Consider the following 23,116-nt stretch of genomic DNA (forward strand, 5'->3'; position numbering starts at 1 on the left):
TAACATTTCCTGTTTGCTTTTTCACAGACTGAAGGGGCTGGACTTGCTACCTGTATAGAACTATGTGTAAAAGCTCTTCGCTTGGAGTCTACAGAAAATACTGAAGTGAAAATATCTATTTGCAAGACCATTTCATGTTTGTTGCCTGATGATCTGGAAGTTAAACGTGCTTGTCAACTGAGTGAATTTCTTATTGAGCCTACAGTTGATGCATATTATGCTGTGGAAATGTTGTATAACCAGCCAGACCAGAAATACGATGAAGAAAATCTACCAATACCAAATTCTCTACGCTGTGAGCTCTTACTTGTATTGAAAACGCAATGGCCCTTTGATCCAGAATTCTGGGATTGGAAAACCTTAAAACGACAATGTCTTGCATTAATGGGAGAAGAAGCATCCATTGTATCTTCAATAGATGAACTAAATGACAGTGAAGTATATGAGAAAGTAGCAGACTACCAGGAAGAGAGTAAAGAAACTTCTGTGAATGGGCTTTCTGGTGGAGTTGGTGCTAATTCTGGCCTTCTTAAAGACATTGGTGATGAAAAGCAGAAGAAGAGAGAGATAAAACAATTAAGAGAGAGGGGATTTATATCTGCTAGGTTTAGGAATTGGCAAGCCTACATGCAATATTGTGTGCTGTGTGACAAAGAATTCCTTGGTCACAGAATAGTACGACATGCTCAGAAACATTACAAAGATGGAATTTACAGTTGCCCCATATGTGCAAAAAACTTTAATTCTAAAGAAACTTTTGTCCCTCATGTCACATTGCATGTTAAACAATCTAGTAAAGAAAGACTAGCAGCTATGAAACCGTTAAGAAGATTGGGAAGGCCTCCTAAGATAACAACTACCAGTGAAAATCAGAAGACTAATACTGTGGCTAAGCAGGAACAACGGCCTATAAAAAAGAATAGTCTGTATTCAACGGATTTCATAGTGTTTAATGATAATGATGGTTCAGATGATGAGAATGATGACAAAGATAAATCTTATGAGCCAGAAGTGATCCCTGTCCAGAAACCAGTACCTGTTAATGAATTTAATTGCCCTGTAACTTTTTGTAAAAAGGGCTTTAAGTACTTTAAAAATTTAATTGCTCATGTAAAGGGGCACAAAGATAATGAAGATGCCAAGCGCTTTCTTGAAATGCAGAGCAAAAAAGTTATTTGCCAGTACTGTAGAAGGCATTTTGTGAGTGTTACTCATCTTAATGATCACTTACAAATGCACTGTGGAAGTAAACCATATATCTGTATACAGATGAAATGTAAGGCTGGTTTTAATAGTTATGCAGAGCTTTTAACCCACCGAAAGGAGCATCAAGTCTTTAGAGCAAAATGTATGTTTCCTAAATGTGGCAGGATTTTTTCAGAAGCTTATTTACTATATGATCATGAAGCACAACATTATAATACCTACACTTGTAAGTTCACAGCTTGTGGTAAAGTTTATCGTTCTCAGAGTGAGCTGGAAAAGCATTTGGATGATCATAATTCCCCTCCTGAAAAAGTGCTGCCTCCTAAAGATCAACTTAATTCATCTGGAGATTCTGTTCAGCCTTCCGAAGTGAATCAGAACACAGCAGAGAATACTGAGAAAGAAAGATCTGTACTTCCTTCAGAAAACAACATTGACAACAGCTTACCAGCAGATAGAAGTGATGCCTGGGATAAAAGCAAAGCAGAATCAGCTGTGATCAAACAAGACCAGAATTCTGCCTCTGAGCTCAGGCAAGCTAATGGACCATTGTCAAATGGTTTGGAAAACCCTGCTACTATTCCTCTGCTTCAGGCCAGTGAAGTAGCTGTGTCCATTAAGGTGTCTCTGAATCAGGGGATCGAGGATAACTTTGGAAAGCAAGAAAATTCAACTATGGAAGGCAGTGGTGAATCACTGGTCACAAACTTACATACACCAGTTGAAGATACTTGTAATGATTTATGTCATCCAGGTTTCCAAGAGAGGAAAGAACAGGATTGTTTTAATGAAGCCCAGATTACTCAGAATTCTTTAGTAAATTCAGAAACCCTCAAAATAGGTGACCTTACACCACAAAACTTAGAAAGACAAGTGAACAATCTAATGACCTTTTCTGTGCAAAATCAGGCAGGATTTCAAAACAATTTGCCAACTTCCAAGTTTGAATGTGGAAGTAATGTTAAAACATCATCCAACCTTTATAATTTACCTCTTAAGACATTAGAAAGTATCACATTTGTTCCACCACCGCCCAGCCTAAGTAGTTCATTAGGAACTCCATCAGTGCCTCCAAAAGCTCCAGTTCAGAAATTCAGCTGCCAGGTCGAGGGATGTACTCGAACCTATAATTCTTCACAGAGTATCGGGAAACACATGAAGACAGCACACCCTGACCAGTATGCTGCATTTAAAATGCAGCGCAAAAGTAAAAAAGGTCAGAAATCTAACAGCTTAAGTACACCAAATAATGGAAAGTTTGTTTATTTTTTGCCATCACAGATGAGCAGCTCTAATGCATTTTTTACACCACAGACCAAAGCCAATGGGAATCCTACTTGTTCAGCCCAGTTGCAGCATGTCTCACCTCCCATTTTTCCAGCTCATTTAGCAAGTGTGTCAACTCCATTGTTGCCCTCAATGGAAAGTGTCATAAATCCAAATATAACTTCTCAGGATAAAAATGACCAAGGTGGTATGTTATGTTCCCAAATGGAAAATTTATCTAATACTACCTTGCCAGCACAAATGGAAGATCTAACCAAAACAGTTTTGCCTTTGAATATTGACAGCGGCTCAGATCCTTTCCTTCCTTTACCTGCGGAAAGTAGTTCAATGTCTCTCTTCCCTTCACCAGCAGATAGTGGGACTAATTCTGTGTTTTCCCAACTGGAAAATAATACAAATCATTATTCCCCACAGATTGAAGGAAACACTAATTCCTCCTTTCTAAAGGGGGGTAATGGTGAGAATGCAGTTTTTCCTTCACAAGTGAATGTTGCACATGACTTCAATAGCACCAATGCCCAACAGTCTGTGCCTGAAAAAGTTAAAAAGGAGCGTGGGCGAGGCCCAAATGGGAAGGAGAGAAAACCCAAGCACAACAAAAGGGCTAAATGGCCTGCAATTATCAGAGATGGGAAATTTATCTGTAGCAGGTGTTACAGGGCTTTCACTAATCCCAGATCACTAGGTGGACACTTATCCAAGCGATCTTATTGTAAACCACTGGATGGAGCAGAAATTGCTCAAGAACTTCTACAGAGTACTGGACAGCCTTCTCTTCTTGCCAGCATGATTCTCTCCACAAATGCAGTAAATCTGCAGCAGCCACAACAATCTACCTTCAATCCAGAAGTATGTTTTAAAGATCCATCATTCCTACAGCTTCTTGCTGCTGAAAATCGCTCAACATTTTTGCCAAATACATTTCCTCGTGTGACTAACTTTAATACCAATGTTAGTCAAGAAGGAAGTGAAATTATTAAGCAGGCCTTGGAAACTGCTGGCATTCCCAGTGCGTTTGAGGGCAGTGAAATGCTTTCTCATGTTCCAACAGGTTGTGTCTCGGATGCAGCACAAGTAAATGCAACAGTGATGCCAAATCCAACTGTGCCACCCCTGTTGCAGACTGTGTGCCACCCAAACGCCCTGCTGACAAACCAGAATAGGACACCAAACTCCAAAACTACTTCTGTTGAGGAATGTAGCAGTTTGCCTGTTTTCCCAACAAATGACTTACTACTGAAGACTGTTGAAAATGGTTTGTGCTCTAGTTCATTCCCTAATTCTAGTGGACCATCACAAAATTTTACCAGTAACAGTTCACGTGTTTCAGTTATAAGTGGCCCTCAGAACACAAGATCCAGTCATTTAAATAAAAAAGGAAACAGTGCTTCTAAAAGAAGAAAGAAAGTTGCACCTTCACTAATTGCACCTAATGCTTCCCAAAACTTGGTAACAGGTGACTTAACAACAATGGGACTCATAGCAAAGAGTATTGAGATCCCAACTACTAACCTTCATTCAAACGTAATTCCAAGTTGTGAACCTCAGGGTTTGGTGGAAAACCTAACACAGAAATTAAATAGTGTTGACAATCAGTTATTTATGACTGATGTAAAAGGAAACTTCAAAACTAATCTTGAGGCTCATACAGTGTTAGCTCCTTTAACATTAAAAACTGAAAATGGTGATTCTCAAATGATGGCTTTAAATTCATGCACAACTTCAATAAATTCTGATTTGCAGATTTCTGAAGACAATGTTATACAAAACTTTGAAAAGACTCTTGAAATTATTAAAACTGCTATGAATTCTCAAATACTTGAGTTAAAAAGTGGATCTCAGGGTGCTGGTGAAACATCACAGAATGCACAAATAAATTATAACATTCAGCTTCCTTCGGTAAACACTGTACAAAATAACAAATTACCTGATTCTTCTCAGTTTTCCTCCTTCATAAGTGTAATACCAATGAAAGGTAACATTCCTCAGCCTGAAGTATTACATAAGGAGGATCAAATACAGGAAATTTTAGAAGGCTTACAGAAATTGAAATTAGAAAATGACCTATCTGCACCAGCATCCCAGTGTGTGCTAATAAATACATCTGTGACATTGCCTCCTACCCCTGTTAAGTCAATTCCAAATGTCACAGTTGTTCAACCAGTTTCTGAAATGCTAAACATTCAGTTTAGTGACAGAGTTAATAAACCCTTTGTGTGTCAAAACCAAGGCTGTAACTACAGTGCGATGACAAAGGATGCACTATTTAAGCACTATGGTAAAATTCATCAATATACTCCAGAGATGATTCTTGAAATTAAGAAGAATCAGTTGAAATTTGCTCCGTTTAAGTGTGTAGTACCTACATGTACAAAAACATTTACACGAAATTCGAATCTCCGGGCACACTGTCAGTTGGTACATCATTTTACAACTGAAGAAATGGTGAAGTTAAAAATAAAAAGGCCTTATGGAAGAAAATCTCAAAGTGAAAATTTGTCAGCCCCACGAATCACACAAGTAAAAAAACAGCTAGCTATGCCAGAGGAAAATAAAAGGGAATCCCAGCCTGCTTTGCTATTGGGAGTGGAGGTAGAAAATGCCCTCAATAATGCAGCAGTGATCACAGAAAAACAACTTACAGAAAAAAAAAGTCCTGAAAAAACAGAAAGTTCTTCACAGGTGATTACAGTTACTTCAGGACAATATAATACAAATTCTCTCACAAACATACAAACCAAAGGACGAAAAATTAGGAGACATAAAAAAGAAAAGGAGGAGAAAAAACGAAAGAAGCCAGTTTCCCAATCTCTTGAGTTTCCAACAAGGTACAGCCCCTACAGACCTTACCGATGTGTTCACCAGGGATGCTTTGCTGCCTTTACAATACAGCAAAATTTGATTCTTCATTACCAGGCTGTACACAAATCAGATCTACCTGCATTTTCTGCAGAGGTTGAAGAGGAAAGTGAAGCTGGTAAAGAAAGTGAAGAAACTGAACCTAAACAAACTATGAAAGAATTTCGATGTCAGGTGAGTGACTGTTCTCGAATTTTCCAGGCAATTACTGGCCTAATACAACACTACATGAAACTGCATGAAATGACTCCTGAGGAAATTGAAAGTATGACTGCTTCAGTGGATGTTGGAAAATTTCCATGTGACCAGTTAGAGTGCAAATCTTCATTTACTACATATTTGAACTATGTTGTTCATCTAGAGGCAGACCATGGAATTGGGATAAAGGCAAGTAAAACAGAAGAAGATGGTATATATAAGTGTGACTGTGAAGGCTGTGACCGTATATATGCAACTCGGTCTAATCTCCTCCGACACATCTTTAATAAACATAATGACAAACATAAAGCTCATTTGATTCGGCCAAGAAGGTTAACACCTGGCCAGGAAAATATGTCAAGCAAGGCAAACCAAGATAAATCAAAGGCTAAACATCGGGGCACAAAACACAGCAGATGTGGAAAGGAAGGAATAAAAATGCCTAAGACCAAACGAAAGAAAAAAAATAATTTAGAAAACAAGAATGCAAAGATTGAGCAGATTGAAGAAAATAAGCCTTATTCTCTGAAACGTGGAAAGCATGTATATTCTATAAAGGCTAGAAATGATGCCTTGTCTGAGTGTACAAGCAAATTTGTAACCCAGTATCCATGTATGATAAAGGGATGTACTTCAGTTGTTACAAGTGAAAGCAACATAATTAGACACTATAAGTGTCATAAATTATCTAAGGCATTTACATCACAACACCGAAATCTTCTTATTGTCTTCAAACGGTGTTGCAACTCACAAGTAAAGGAAACTTCTGAGCAAGAAGGTGATAAGAGTGATGTGAAAGATTCTGACACATGTGTATCAGAGAGCAATGATAACTCAAGAACAACTACAGTTCCACAGAAGGAGGTTCAAAAAAATGAAAAGGATGAAATGGATGAGCTAACAGAATTATTTATTACAAAATTAATAAATGAAGATAGCACAAGTGTGGAGACCCAAGCTAATACCTCTTCAAATGTAAGCATCGATTTTCAGGAAAATAACCCCTGCCAGCCAGAAAGACAGAAAGCAAGTAATTTGAAGAGAGTTAATAAAGAAAAAAATGTCTCACAAAATAAGAAAAGGAAAGTTGAAAAAGCTGAACCAGCATCAGCAGTTGAGTTAAGTAGCACACGTAAAGAAGAAGAAACTGCTGTTGCAATTCAAACCACTGAGGAACATCCTGCGTCTTTTGACTGGAGCTCATTTAAACCAATGGGATTTGAAGTATCATTTCTGAAGTTTCTTGAGGAGTCTGCAGTGAAGCAGAAGAAAAATACTGACAAAGACCATCCAAACAGTGGAACCAAAAAAGGATCCCATTCAAATTCAAGAAAAAATATTGACAAGACTGCTGTAACTAGTGGAAATCATATATGTTCTTGTAAAGAAAGTGAAACGTTTGTACAATTTGCCAATCCATCACAGCTTCAGTGCAGTGGTAATGTAAAAATTGTTTTAGACAAGAATCTTAAAGATTGCACTGAGCTTGTCTTAAAGCAGCTTCAGGAAATGAAACCTACAGTCAGTCTGAAAAAACTTGAAGTACGTTCAAATGATCCAGATATGTCTGTTATGAAAGAAATCAGTGTAGGTAAAGCCACAGGCAGAGGACAGTACTGCTAATTAATGTACTATAAACACATCATTTATAGTTTTATTTTAAATAGGAAGCCATCAAGCATGCTAGAATTGTGAAACTCATTTTTTTGTTGCTGACATGAATTAACCTGGCCAAAAAAGAGAAAAAAAAACCATGACATTTGTCATGTAAAACTTTTTTTATCCCTATGGGACTTGAGGAACAGAATCAATACTTCATTTATTGTAAATATTGAGCTAAACCTCAAATTTCTATCACCCAGCTGCCCTTTTCATGAACTAAACTGAATTATCTGTGTGATGGTCACTGCTCATGTATAACAGTACTCTTTGTAGATACCTTTTTTGTATATATTTATTATTGTAAATCATTTTGCTGCCACCAGCGGTCTGTAAGTCTAAACTATTAAATGACACATTTATATTTGAAATTTTAATTTTTAACTAAGTGATCAAATTTTTAAAACTGTTCTTTTATTATTTTAAATTAAGAACTTTTTGAACTAAAACTAGAAGCTCTGCCATAGTTCATTGATTTTTACATGAAACATTTATTTACAAGATGATCTGAAGATTACTTTTCACAAAGTATGCACATTATATCAACACTTCGCTCTGCTTTGTAAATTTGCCATCCAGTATTTTTGGGTGGTATTCATGAGAAATTAAAGCAGATTCTCTAGCAGTTTCTTATAGCTATAGGTTTTTTTTTCATTGCTTCTAATTGGATATAGTTATGAGTCCATGAAATATAACGGAAATGTGAATAAAGAATTTACTACATTGAAGATTTTAAACATTTGGTATTAAAAAAAATCTTTTGTGAATGTGATAGAACCTAGTAGTGTGGAGCAGTGTAAATATTTGAGGTGGTGATTTGTGAAGTAGCCCAGTATTGCCTTAAATAAAATCACATTTCATTTCTTGTTTTATACATGTGATCTTATAAAGGGTTTTTTTTTTTCCCCATTTTCTGAGATTTATAGATTGGTGTATAGCTTTAAACTGTATAAAGTTTTGTGGAAAGATTTTTTTAAACATTTTTATAAATCTTAAAATTGATATCATCAAAGTGAGCCCATCTTGTGTTTATAAAATACAAGAGTCCTTAACATTTATAATTACATAGATGAAACACTTTCTATAAGGAAGTTGGATGTTTTGATTTTACTGTTTATAGATGTTAGATTGTACAGATTTGTCTGTATTTTCTCACCATATCTAATGATACTTTTTTCATTAGATTGGTCTTTAAGAGCAGTATTAGTTGTTATAATTGATTTTTTTTTATTATTCCATACATGGTTAGCTCTTATAGTTTAGTTTTATTCACCATATTTATACTGTGGATTCACACCCAGAGGTAGAGGTTATTTCAGGAGAGTTGATGACCTTCATTTAAAGTCCAACTTAAATCAGTACTGGAAACAAAAGAAAACATCCTCAATATTTACTTTTGTTTCTGTTTACCATAAATAGTAGCATTGATTTTTTTTACTTTGTGTTTATTATAAAATAGTTGCATTCACAATATTATTGGCCTGAGACATTGATGATATTGTGATGATATGAAAATGTGTATATTCCCTGTGAAACATTAGATTTGCAGGAAAAATGAAGCACTTAACTGAAATCGCTGGTACTCTGAATAAATAAGCATGGTCAAGGAGTGAACTATTTTCTTTTGGAAAATATTTTTTTAAGTTTTATTAAAGTATTATAGTTTTATTTTTAGGGCCTTTGGGTTTTATTGAATAGTTCGCTTTACATCCTTAAGGTTTATTATCAATATGCATAAAACTTGACACATTAAAATCCCTACCCTTTGGTAAGCCCACTGTTATTTATTAAAATAAAAGTTGTTTTTATGGGTGATTAATACATGGGTTTTTTTTTCTAAGTTAACAGTAATTTAAATAACTTTGAATAATTTTAACATTAAATTTTTGTTAACAACTGAATGTTTCTGTACAGTTTTCTTAGAAGTTGACCTAGCTCTTAAAGGTGGGCATTTGGCCAAACTGCCCCAGTAGGTTTATTTCTGATCATTATAGTGATGAGCCACTGCTGAGTGAAAATATTGGGGCTTTTCTTTTGCTCATTAGCTTAAGAAAATTTACCACTAAACATTTCTGTAATTGTTATTCATGTCAGGGGAAGGAGTTTGCCAACATTGAAGGAAATTTTTTTATATTCCAGGTAATGTATGCCAAAAATAATTATGGGGGAGTGGGCTTTTTAGCATGGTACTGAGGAATCAAATTAAAGTATAAAATGAATATGAATTTATAGAACAGCATGTTGGTAAAATTTGATATGGAATGTACTGCCTAAGTATTAAAAAAGAATCGTATGTAATTTTCATGGTATACTTTTCCTCTTTGAGATATTTTTCTTCCTACAACCTAAATTTGCCAAAGGTTTCAGCATTAAAAAATAGATTTCTTTTCCTCTTCTAAACCCAAAGAATTTGTATATTACAGGTCAGAATAATGTTCAGAATACATCATTGTCTTAAGTGAAATATAACAGTTTTGGAAATTTTTAGCAATGTTAAGTTTAGCATGTTAAATTATTTTAAAATTCTAGACAAAGATTTTTAATAAAGCAAATTTTCATCATCGGTTAAGTAATCACAGTTGCCATGGGTATTAAGATGAAAGTACACAATTACTGCAGCTAGAGACATGAGAGAGAATGCCCTGTTACCCTGGGAAAAGGAGGTAGTTGTGAAAGTCTTTGTGGAGAAGATGGGTTTTGAAAACTTAATGAGTGCTTATTGGATGGTCACAGGGGACAAGGGCATTCTAGCCTTAGAGGTATGAAGAGGCATAGTGTAATTGCCGTATTGCCAGTGCTTGGTGTGGGAAGAAGGGATGTTGGAGAAGCTAAAAAGGCAGATGGGCCGGATCATGAAGGTTCTTGTATGCCATATTTAGTCTTTATCTTTTTTTTTTTTAAGTGGTTACTGAATGCAGGTAGCAATCTTAGAAAGATAATTGGCATGGTATAGAGGATAGATTGGGTAAGTTGGAGATTAATAGGGAGACTTGAAAATACTGCAAGCAAAAAAAAAATAATGGGAGCTAGAATAAAGTTAATGTTAATGGAGTTGGGGAAAGAGACTGATGGACATGAGAGATGCTAAAAAGCTATGTAGTCAAAAGCAGCCTTTTTCAAAATGTTTATTGTAATGAGATACCAGGGGGGGTGGAAAGTAAGTTCTTTGATCAAAAAGGTTTTCTAAATTGCATGTTATATCTCTCTCTTAAACAGTCCATTGCACATTGGCATATTAAAGAGTGAAAAGTTCTACTGTAAAGAAAGCATGTTAACTGTTAAAGTGGGAATTTTCTAGGCTTGACCATGGAAATATTTTTCTGTTTTAATGTCAATATTTACATATTTTTCATAATTATCTCCCACTGAATTAGTATTCTAAGGAACTGACTTTGGGAAATGCCAATCTAAAATAGCATTTATTCAGCCAGGACTGATAGTCCACAGGTGTGCACTAATTCAGCTGTACCAGCTGTTTACAAATGGTGATTATTCTAATTGGTCAATTTTTCCATCCCAATCGATTGATTCCTTTATTGTATTTGTGGTTAGTGTTTTGAATATCTCCCTGTAATATTTATTGAACACTAAGTGCACTTTGGTTAAATTCTAGTTGTCTTGCTTGCTCAAAGCTTTTGCCTTTCTAAGCGTTCTTATCCTGCTTACTATTTTCCGCAGTTTCCATTCCATTGAACACATACTAAGATTCTTTTCCCCACCTCAAAGCCTTTACCCATATCATCTATCTGGAATCCTTATTCCTCTTATTTCTATAACTGTCTCATCTATCAATTAATAACTTAAATGTCACCTCATCAGAGAAACACCCAGATAACTCTTAAAGTTTCACATGCTCATTCTTTACACGTGTTTTTAATTTTTATATTTGTTATTTGTATCTTCCAACACTGCTCAGTGAAGAAAATACTTGTTTTCTCCAATAACCTTGCTCATTAGAGATCCCTCTCATTTCAGTGATCTCTTCCTCCATAAATGGGAGCCTTACACCTCACCATAATCAAAACACATTTATCACTTCCAAATCTTTCAGATTCCCTTTCTCCAACCACAAACTTTTAGCTCACCTGCTCAAGATGTCTCCACTAATAAGTACTTCTGCCTCATCACTGCCATTCGCTGACTCTTCATCAGCTCACTCTTTCTGTCTAGTCTTGACTAGTGTTGATTATTAGTCCTGGCTGAATAAATGCCATTTTAAAACAGCATTTCCCAAGATCAGTTCCTTAGAATACTAATTCAGTGGGATATACCTAAGTATTAACATTTAAAAAAATATATTTTCATGGTCAAGCCTAAAAAATTCCCACTGTAACAGTTAACATGTTTTCTTCACAGTAGAAGTTGTCAGCTTGGAGACTAGTGTAGTTATGCATACTCCTTTGCAAATGTCCTCAGACCTTTCCCCCCCAGTCATGATCTGGAAAAATCCCAAAACCTTTTGTCTGCTCTTGAGCATTTGTATGGAAGAAAAGTATTCCAGGAGATAGGTTCATGATCTCAAAACTTAAATAGACTCAAAACTACCTGACAGTTTTTCTGTGGCTTTCTTATAACTTAAGCTTGCTTCCACAAGCTTAAATGACATATCCTTCCCTCATATCATGATCTTTTAAGCATATTTTGCTGAGAAAAATAATTTGACAGGAGCCTTCTCAATTGTTCTCTATGAAATCTACAAACCTACTTGTAACTGCACTCTGTACTACCACTTAGCAAAAACCAACCCCTATTCTGGATTCCATCCCCCCTCACCTCCTCAAGAGCTTTCAATGAACTACTCTTTTGTTCTATCAGTCTTTACTAGATCCTTCCCAACAGTTTATAGATACCCTTGGTAGCTTCTGTTCTTGAAAGAAGAATAGGGAAGAAGACACTTTATTCCATCCAACTGTAACTGCATTTATTTGATCCCAATCACAGCTAATCTGAGTTGCCTGCTCATATACACTCCTTCTCATTTAGTGCTACTTTATATGTCTCTAAAACTCTCCTAAAATTGTTCTCGTCAGGATCAACAGTCTGTTCCATGCCACCATGTTTATTGGCTCTTTTTCTGCCCTCATTTGCTGCTTCAGAAGCATTCAGTAGGGTTGAAGACTTTTGTCTTGATTTTCTCCTTGCCTATTCTGGCTGTCTCATCTCTGACTCCATCCCTGGCTCCTCTCCCAGCACCTGACTGCTGGATCACTATGTCTCTCTACATTCTCTTTGGATGATTTAGTTCATTCTGTGGAGTTTGGTATAATCAGTATACCTATCTCACCCAAATTTGTACCTGTAAGACCAAACTTTTCATAGTTCAGGCTTGTTTATTCAACCGCCTACCTCGTAGTTAGGCATACCATGTCCAAACCATTATTTCCTTTTCTACCCCATCTTCAATCTATTCCTCTCCCAGTATTATTTATCTGGATAAGTGAAGTCACTACCCAGGTTTCTGAAGCTCAGCTCTTTAATGTTTTCACCATGCCAATTCATGTCCTTTCCCTGTGTTTGGTGACAATTATGGTCAGTTCTACCTGTTAAGTAGAAAGGAGCCTTCTACTTCTCTCCATATCATTGTAACTAATCCAAATCACCATCATCTCTTGCCTAAACTACCTTAACATTCTGCTGATTTTCTTCCAGAATATTCTCTACCAAGCAACTAGATTGATTTTTTTTTTTTTTTTTTTTTTTTTTTTTTTTTGGAGACAGAGTCTCACTCTGTTGCCTGGGCTAGAGTGAGTGCCGTGGTGTCATCCCAGCTCACAGCAACCTCAAACTCCTGGGCTCAAGCAATCCTCCTGCCTCAGCCTCCCGAGTAGCTGGGACTACAGGCATGCCCCACCATGCCCGGCTAATTTTTTCTATATATATTTTTAGCTGTCCATATAATTTCTTTCTATATTTAGTAGAGACGGGGTCTCGCTCTTGCTCAGGCTGGTCTTGAACTCCTGGGGTCTCACTTTTGCTCAGGCTGGTCTTGAACTCCTGAGCTCAAACAATCTGCCCGCCTCGGCCTCCCAGAGTGCTAGGATTATAGGCATGAGCCACCGCGCCCGGCCTAGATTGATTTTTTTAAAGGAAATTTGAAAGGGGAAAAACTCACCTTCACACTATACTTTGAATAAAATGTTTATTTTTACTATGGTTCATGCCTATCTCTCCCTAAGCACATCTTGTTATACTACTTTGCTTTGCCCATTGTGTTCTAGCCGCATTGGTTTCCTTTGAGTTCCTCAAACCAGCCAAACTCTTTCACATCTCAAGATCCTGTCATTAGCTGTTCCTTTTGCTTAGAATGCTTTTTCCCCCCCTTGTGTTCTAATTACTCATTCTTCAGGTATTGGGTCTCTCGCGCCATGATTGATTGATCTCCTCTAAAGCACACAATTTCACTGATGGCAAGTATCACAAGCTGTAATTGCTTTTTTTCTGCTTTATTGTCTTTGCTCCCCACCCCCACTAAACTATAGCTGCACAAGAACAGAATCCTTCCTAGTCAGGCCACCTACCACTCTATGCCCAGTGCAAGCATAGCATAGTATAGTACCCTGCAGATGGTAGATACTTAGCAGTAGTAAATATTTATAGAATGCTTAGGTGAGTGATAAAGAAAACATGGGATTCTGACTCTAATGGGGCTCAGAGTCTAATTATACAATTACAAGTGCTGTGAAGGAATAATACCGAGTATTATGAGAATATATAATAGGGTGAGAATATGATATTGTATAGTCTGGTGAGGAAAAGCAATTAAGACTTCCCTAAAGAAATATAAATTGGGAGAGGGAAGGCAAAAAAAAATTCCAGGCTAATGGAAAAGCAAGTATAAAAAGCTGTGATAGATAGCTTTTGAGGAATAGTAAAAAGTGGGTAAGGATAGGGCTTAAAGTGAATGAATAAAAGTAAGCAAGGGCCAGATTACTTATTATCTTAGAAAGACCTAGTTTATATTGGATTTTATCCTAAGCAATGAGTTTACGTTTGGGTTTTAAACAGCAGAATGAGATTCTTAGAGTTTTAAAAGTGTACTCTGGTGAAAAAACATTCCAGTGGGGAATTCAAGACCAATTAGGAAGGCATCCGAATCACCCAGGAAAAAGGATACTGGCTTGGGGTAGATAGGTGCTGGCAGAGAGGGAGAAAAATGGATGGACTTGAGAGATCTAAAATATTTGGCAGGACTTGATCATTGCAGATTATGGGAAAGAAGGGAGAGGGAAGAAGTAGAGAAAATGTGAGGTTCTTAGTTTAAATAAATGATTGAAGAAGTACTGTTTAGTCAGGTAAGACTGGAAGAGAAGCAGTTTTATGAATGGATGATTACATAGGGAAAGTGTATAGGAAAGGGTCCAGGACTCAACCCTGAGGAACTGAATATTTAAAAGTAGATTAAAAAAAAATAGGAATATCATGAGAATAATAGGATGGAAGTATTTAAAAGAGGTATGTACAATTTTGTGTGACATTCTGCCAAGATGATTAAGAAATGATTATAAAGTATCCTTTGGATTTAGTGGTGAAAAAGTAATCATTGACCTTTGCAATTATTTGATTTTAGTGAAAGTCAATTGGAAGTGGGTTGAGGAGTATAGAGAGCAAGTATAAACACCAAATTTTGGAAAGTTTGTGAAGTAGAGGAGAAAATAGAATGGTACCTGGAAGGTGTCATGGAGTCTAATCAAAGTTCTTAAAATGATGGGCATAATAGAGCATGTTGAAGTACCAATTTGAATGACTTAGTGGAGAGGTTAAGATGTAAGAAATAGCACATATTGCAGAATTACTAATTTTTAGCCTTGGGTGTTTCTGAATGGCGATGCTGTCTACCAAGATAATATAGAAGGAATAGAGTTGGAGGAAAGATTGAATTTGAGGTTCCTATAGGTCATCAAGGCAGAGAGGGACAGTGAACAGTTCTTTATCAGAGTCTGAAACTGTAGTTCTGGACTTTAAATTCCTTGAGAGGAAGTACCCTGTCTTTTTCTTTTATCTCCTAAGATTTATTTAGCCCAGAATCTGGGATATAGTAAGCACTTTATACATTTTGTTGTAACTGAAGGAAGAAGCAAAGTCAGTCTTTAGATCTGAGCTAGAAGTTTGGGAGTTGGCAATTTTTAACCCTAGTTTGAGGGAGAGAGGATGACATGCCCAGAAAGCATGTAGGAAAAGATAGATAGCCTAGGTGGGAACCCTAGAGAACAGCAACATTTAGTGGGCAAGAGACCAGCAAAGAAACTTGGGGAGGAAGAGTCAGATGGGAACTAGGAAAGAGAATGAAGGTACAGAGAGTTATGGAAGCCAGAGGAGGAAGATTGATGAAGGTTAGATGGTCATGCCAAATGCCATGGGGAGATCAATTAAAAAAGGTGTCTACTAGAATTAACTGTTAGTGGTTATTGATCTTTAGAGAAGTTTTAGTGGGTGCCTTCTAGTACAATTGAATAGTGAATGAGCTAAGGAAGTGAAGGTAGTGAGTTGTTGTATATGTAGGTAGGTAAGTAGGTATCTTGCTTTTAATAAAAGGAAATTAGTACCTGACGTTTTTTGAAGGCTTTTAAGGTGAGTCTTGCATATTTGTGGGCTCTGGGAAGGTACCTATTGAAGAGGTAGAAGTTGAAGTAGAGTTGTGGATGGAACATAGGTGAAAGTATTAATGTTACAAAGTAGAAGGGATATCTCTTAGATTAAGTCTGTAAGTAGAACTGTTGAACTTGTCAGGAAGGAAAGAAACAGAATATTTCACTCAACAACAAGCCTTAGAAAAGTAGAAAATGAAGGTTTGAATGGTGAAAACTTGAGATAAAGAGTGGGAGGAGGAGCTAAGGGGATACGAAAGGATTACTGATCAGCCAATATATACCACTTCTCACATTCAAGACCAGGCTGAGTTAAGAAAGCATGATGCAGTGGCACCATCTGCATGATTATATGGTATTCCTGAGAGTGTTCCTCAGTTTGGATGGAAGAGAAAGAGGGAGGTGGTTGCATAGTCTTGGTACAAGTAATGTATCAATAAATCGAGCCTGGATAGGGTAGGAGACAAGGCCAAGAGGATAGATGAAAAGGGAATGGTTAAGGAACTGGAGGTCTTAATGGGGTCAGAGAGAGGATATAGTGGGAATAAGACCAAAAGTTAGGTATGAAAGACTGGGACATTGAAATTTATGATTTTAGGAGTAATGCAGCTTGCAGTGTCTGGAAGTGGCCATAGAAGTTATACTACTGGATTAGAATATAGATGAAGGTTGTTGAAGTTGAGAAATTAAAAAAATGTTGGGTTCAATTTACTGGATGGACTGTACACAGGAGATGCCTTTAGTAGAAACCAGTGTTAAGAAGACTGAATCAAGTGCTGAAGTCCTAAATTAAGAGGTTCATCAGAGAGAGTGCTTCCAGGCTGTGTGGTAAGGATTTTGGGAAAGCAGCTGCTTCAGAGTATCATCCTGGGAGACCCTGGTTCCGTTAAGATGAAGTTGCAGTATATAAATTTGTGAAGCAATATAGAACAAGAGTTTTGCAGGGAACCCATTCTACGGAGCATAATGAGCAGGGCTGCGAGGCATATGGAGGAAGTCAGAGGAGAAGAATTCTAAAATAGTAAGAGGGGAAATATAAATAATAGGGGTTTTTTTAGCAGCCAAGAGAAAAGATAAGCTTTATAATTGAATAAGTGCAAGGCTACACCCTAGCAGGAATCTGCTATATCTGGCCTTCCCTGGCCTAGATCCCATGTATCAGATTTGCTGATGATAGTAACAATTAGCATTTACTGGCTGCTACTATGTGCTAGGCACTGTGCTAGAATTTTCCTTATATTTCCATTTATTTTTACACCAACTCAGCTAGGTGTTCTTATCCCCATTTTAAGATGAGGAAATTGAGTAAGATGAAAAAAGGTTTGGTGTCTGTCTGTCCTAAGGGTTACGCAGATAGTATGTGACATAGCTGAGAGTTGAAACCAGGCAAGTGGACCCCAACGCTTATATGTGCCTTGATTTGGAGAATAAGATAGTAGATTCTAGTAGCCAAATAGCTTGTTCAGTGTTTTGGCTGGAAGATGCCATAAAAATTATCCTGGTATCTATCTGAAACAAATTCTGTCTAGGTGATTAGGAAACAATATCAGGAACTGATTTGTAAGTGATACTCTTTTTTTCAAAGACCACATTTATATAATTTTTTTTGCTTATGCTTAATATTGATTCCAAAGAAGAAAAAGAATAAACTTCTGGAACCCGGTCTGGAGCCGTGAAGGAGGTGGCTGTGTTGAAGGTAGGGAGCACAGAACATAGGGGCTGTCTACTAGAGATCTGCACTGCAGTTGTGTACCCTTAACCCACAGAAGCCAAGCGTGAGCAATGGAAATGAGAAGCAGTTGTGCAGGGGTTGAATGCATTCTGACCGGTTTGCTCGTCAGTGTGTATTGGGAGGGCTACAACTGACACTTGTAGCTATGAGCATGGCAAAATGTTCACTACGCAAGTTGCACTTACAGTCTTTAGTGCTACCATCCCTAGGTCTCCTAGATCCCTCGTCCCCCTGGGTAGGTTGGAGAAGAGGAATGGGACACCAGAATATTAATTGCTCTCATATGCCAAGGTCCCTCTGTAGCAAAGAAATGTTCAAGAAATCGCTGGGCTTTTGACACAGGGTGGGTTTCAAACTTCAGGAGCAGATCACACCAGGAAATTCTTCATTGGAAACAGGTGTCTGAGTCATCCTCACAAGAGGAATGCCCCCTTCTTTCCAAGTCAAATGGGCCCCTTTTATGTGGAGGCTTTAACATACTAACCAACATCTTGACACTTGAGATTTGGGTGGGGGAGTATACGGACAATCAATCTGGTTTATGTTTTTCCAGTACACTTTTACAGTTATACAATGCAAATGTTCAAACAAGTCGTTCTTGGCTATCCTTGTTTCCTACCTCCAATCCTAAAAAGCTGATAAGCTTATTAGACTTAACTTGAAAATTTCAAAACCATCCTTGAAAACAATCTATTTACTAAACCTACTATGACTACTTAAAATCATCTCAGCTCTAGCACTACAAAATTTTCTCTCATGCATATAAATTCTCAAAGGAGATTTTGTAATTCTAATGCAGTTTGGTGTTCATTTATGCATTTAAAATATGATCTTCACAACCACCTCTGCCCCCTGAGAAGAATAGGAGAATTGGCAACCCCATTTTATAGATAAAGACAGTCACAGATGGGGAAATTGAATGACCATTCAACAGCAAATCTGCAAAACATCTGCTGAGCCCCCTGGTTCACAATTCTTTCTCTACTGCACTGCTTAGTGACATTATTGCCATTTCAAAGCAGAAGAATGAAGGTTGAGAGTGTCAGGATTACATAGGCAAGATTTTTAGGTTTTCATAGTAAATACAGGAAGCAGTGCAAGACACTTCTTTCAGTAAATAAGGCAAAATTAGAAGTTCTGTCATGTGTCATGTGAAACGTTGATGTCAATTTAAAAATATTAATTTTTAAAAAGTTTACTGGTATAAAATGAAAAGCTGAAGCAATTCTCATTTCTAACACCAAAACCTTGATCCCACACCAGCTCCCAGCCAAAAAAGATGAGCCAGTGGTGTGAAAGGCAACAGCTGCTCTGCTAGAATTAAAAAGACCAGAAACCCGGAGTGCTCTTCCTGGTAATAGTGTGGCCCTTTCCAACACAAAATAGTGGTTGGTTCTGTGTAATCATTGAGATTTAGGTATGTGTTATTGGGCGCGCGCTCTCGCTCTCTCTCGCTCTCTCTCTCTCTCTCTCTCAAAGCTGATATCATTGATAATGAGAGAAATTCTGAATTCTTATTTTAAAACTATAGACAGGAACCCAGCATTCTTGTGGCCTAGCTACCTTTTTTTTTTTTTTTCTTTTCCTCTTTACTGAGCAAGCTGTGTAGGCAGCTTTCCTGGGAAGCTCTACATTGAAGCAAAGGGCAAACACGCTGTAGCAGAGTTCTCAAGTCTTTTACACGCAGAACTGGGCACTCAGCAGAGCAGCAGTTGGCAAAGTGCGAAGCTCAAAGATCCTGAAGAAAGGTTGGGAGCCCAAGGCTGAGGACTGACTGGTTCTATCTAGATAGTAAGAACAATGAGTAATATTTAGTAGACTGTGTTAGACACTGTTCTGAGCTCTTTATGCATCAAATCATTTAGTCATAACTACAAGAAAGGAATTAGCTGGCATTAGAGGTAACTCAAGAGTTTGTGTATCACGACCTGACTATTCCAAGGGACCTGTGTGTTCTCGCTGAGTCAGGTTAACAATCCTAGAATACTGCTTGAAGGAAAATGTATGTGGTAGTCAATAGTATATATATATATGTGCGCGCACACGTATACATGATACACACCTTCAACAAAAAAAGCAGACATCGTAGTAGATTTTATAATCCCGTCAGAGTGAGAAGAAAGACCATGTCACCATTTGGCAAAAATCTATATTCAAATCCTATTATTACCTTGCTTGCCCACGTTTATCAGAGGCCATGTTCATACTGGCTTCGTCAAAAAAGTTACGTCCACTCCTTTTTGGCAAACATTGACACATTATTCAATAAATTTTCAGATTTTTTTTGAGTACCTGTCTCAGCATATTTTTTTAATTAGATAATTTGCTTCACTTGTATCTGCTAGTATCTGTCTTTCTGACTTTAAATTTGGCAGCCTTTGCTGAAAAGAAGTTGGTCCGGAGTGAAATTGGAGGCACAGTTAACTTGCTGCATGTGAAGTAAGTTTAAAAGTGGATTTGTGTGTATAAAGCTCATCAGTTTTATAGGCCAACCTATAATATATGGTGGTCGGTTACGGTGTTGCACAGGAGTAAGAAGCCACAAGATGGCAAGCTAACACTGGAAATGGGTGTGTATAGTTAAGGTCTGGAAACTGAACCAGAAATTACCTCTTCGTTATTTTGTATTTATACTTTATAAGGGACATGGGCTAATATGTGGTATTCATTTACATTTTAATATGTATAATAAGTTAAACAGTTATTAAAATACAGTTTTTAAAAGTTGGGAGATGACTAGGACACATTAGCTGTGGGTCCATTTTAGAATAGACCAGCCTTCATGAGAGAAACAGACTGGAGCCACCTTGCATTGATTGTGCATCCTTAGTTATCTAATACAGTAAATAAAAAAGTCTAACACAGTTGGTCATTACATGGATGCACCAGTATTCCAAAGATCTTTGAAACAATTCTGTATAGGAAATTTCTGGAAGACTGGATTTGGAGTTTAAAAATCTGAATTCTTGCATTTAACATTGTGCAAGTCACTTTATCATTCTGGGTTGTAGTTGTCTTATTTCTAAGTATTTTTAAGATTTCTTCCAATTCCAGAATAATATTATTTTTGAGTTTTTACAACATATTTATGCTGTTAGGTTTAGGAATATGTTCCTTGTTACTGAGCAACTACTGTGGGTTAAGCCATGAAGATACAATGAGGAAGGGGCATAGTTCTTGCCTGCATTCAAAGTGCTTACAATTTAGAGGGGGATACAAATGTATAAGCAAATAATATAGGGATAAGTGATATAATAAAGCCATGTATTGTTAATTACAATACCTGACATTTTTTAAATAACCTCTATGTGCCAGTGCTTCGTATTGATCATCTCATTTAATTTGTATAGTAGCCCTATGAGATCCATATTTTTACTTATCCCCATTTTACATCACATTTTGCCCTCTGGAAGAAATATTTGATGCAAGCCTTGAAATAAAATTGGAATTTCTCAAAGTGGAAAAAAGAACAATGAAATCATACAAACTATTAAGTACTTTACATATCACTATAGTGCCATGATTTTAAAGAAGATAAATCCTTTTGTAACCAGTTCTATGGAACTACATAAATTGTTTATTGTAATGTGATGTCCTGTTATTATACACAAAATTTGTTTCCTAAAGGTGATATAATTAATCAGAGGTCTTTCTGTGGACTTAGGTTTATATAGTGATATAGTCAATACAACATCTCATTTTGCCCTGCCCAGTATATATGCTAGGTACTAGAACCATAGGATCTTAAAGAGTTAAAAAGAAATTTGGAGGTCATCTAGCTATACATCCCATACAATCCAGAAATATTCTTGACCATCCCTTTCAATATCAAGATCTCACTCCTTTATCATTTCATTGAGGCAGTTCAAATTAATAAAATGTTCTTAGGTAAAAAAAAAAAAACTTTATCTCTTTGATTTTGCCCCATTGGTCCTGGTTTCTACAACTTTGGAAATGAAATAAGCTATTTGTCTTTCAAGCATTGGGAAAATAATTCCCTATAGTCTGGATACAAACCTCTGCTAATACAGGTTTAAATTAACTTTTTAAAAATAGTCTCATACTATGCTTTGCTCATGTTAAGGTGGTGGACAGCTAAAACTCCAAGGACTTTATATTGTGAACTAATATCAATCCTGGTCTCATATAAAAATCTTAAATCTTGATGCAGAATGTTTACTTGTTCCATTTCACCTGACTTATTCTGAACAAAATTGTACCCTACTGAATTTTTTTTTATCATGTTAAGTTCTGCCATTCAACATACTAGACATTTCAGCAGGCCTTCTGTGTCTTCATCCTGGTCACTAATGTGAATATAATCAGGAACTATTTGGGGCTCTAAGTAAAAAAAAAAAAACAACAAGGCAATAACTTATGTCAGGTAGGAGTTAAGTTGTCTCTCACATAAAAAAAAAAAAGGCAGACAGGAGACAGGCAGTTCAGGGCTGATGGGGCAATTCTATAATGGCATCAGTATCTCCTTCATAAGGTCTCTCATCCATCCTCAAAGTCACCTGATGGCAGAAGATGTTCCCTGCAGCACTGTGATCTCTCAGGCAGGAAGGGGAGGGCAAGGGAAAAGACACATGCAAGCTAGGTCAGCTGCACTTTTTAAGTAACTTTTCCCAAAGCACCAGCCAAAAAAGTCTCTGTTGCTTTGGCAAGATAGTCACACAGCTACTTCTACATGCAGTGGAGATTAAAAATGTACTTTTTTTTTTTAGCTAGGCACATTACCATCCCCAATACCATCAGGGTTCTTTTAGGTGAAGAGGAATAAATACTGGGTGGATGAGAGATAGGAGAGGCAAGAGGAACACAAAGTTTTTCCTAAGAAACGTTGAGCTCCTAAGTACAAGGGCCCTAACCTGTGGGGATACACAGATATAAAGAGATGAGTAAGGTAAAGTCCTTGACCTTAGTCACAGTCAGTAGTTCCTAATGTCACCATCAAATTAACGTAATTACAAGCAGTCTGCTCTGAGAAGATTAGTTAGTTTAGCTTATCTTCCACAGAAAGTCAACTCTCAAGTTACTGCCCTTTTCTTTGAGATAAATACTTTGTGAACGAAAGCTCTTGGTTAACCTAGTGTTTAATCCTTCTTTTAATAACAGGGGATTGGTGATCATCAATTTAGTTAATAACATTTTTATAGTAAGAATGTGGTGATTGCATTGCTTAATTTGTCTCCTCTGGCCCCAATCTATAGCACAGAGTTTAATAGTGACTCTTTCGTAAAGAGTAGGAATCTAGGCTGGGCATGGTGGCTCATGCCTGTTATCTTAGCATTCTGGAAGGCTGAGGCAGGAGGACCCCTTGAGGTCAGGGGTTCGAGACCAGCCTTAGCAAGAGTCTTTACCAAAAATAGAAAAAATTAGCTGGACATGGTGGCATGCGCCTGTAGTCCCAGCTACTTGGAGACTGAGGCAGGAATATCGCTTGAGCCCAGGAATTTGAGGTTGAGCTGTGATGAAGAGTAGGAATCTAGAGTGCACTTCTACTTCCTAGGATTCATCCCCAGTTCTGCCCCACAGCCATTCTGTCCATCTCTGCTCTGATAGGAGGCATTAATGTCTGAAAATTTTC

General features: G+C 37.1%; 1 protein-coding gene across 3 annotated transcripts in view; it reads left to right on the top strand.

The window, feature by feature from the left end:
• Positions 1–8,877, top strand: part of ZNF292 (zinc finger protein 292) — a 93,344-nt gene extending 84,467 nt beyond the window's left edge. For all 3 annotated transcript variants that reach the window (XM_045543981.1, XM_045543982.1, XM_045543983.1), the window contains one exon: positions 28–8,877. In XM_045543981.1, the coding sequence (XP_045399937.1) occupies positions 28–7,173 (7,146 nt within the window). In that variant the 3' untranslated portion in view covers positions 7,174–8,877. The remainder of the gene's footprint in view (positions 1–27) is intronic.
• The last annotated feature ends 14,239 nt before the right edge of the window (positions 8,878–23,116 follow it).

The sequence above is a fragment of the Lemur catta genome, chromosome 2 (genome assembly GCF_020740605.2).
Source record: "Lemur catta isolate mLemCat1 chromosome 2, mLemCat1.pri, whole genome shotgun sequence".
Lineage (NCBI taxonomy): Eukaryota > Metazoa > Chordata > Mammalia > Primates > Lemuridae > Lemur > Lemur catta.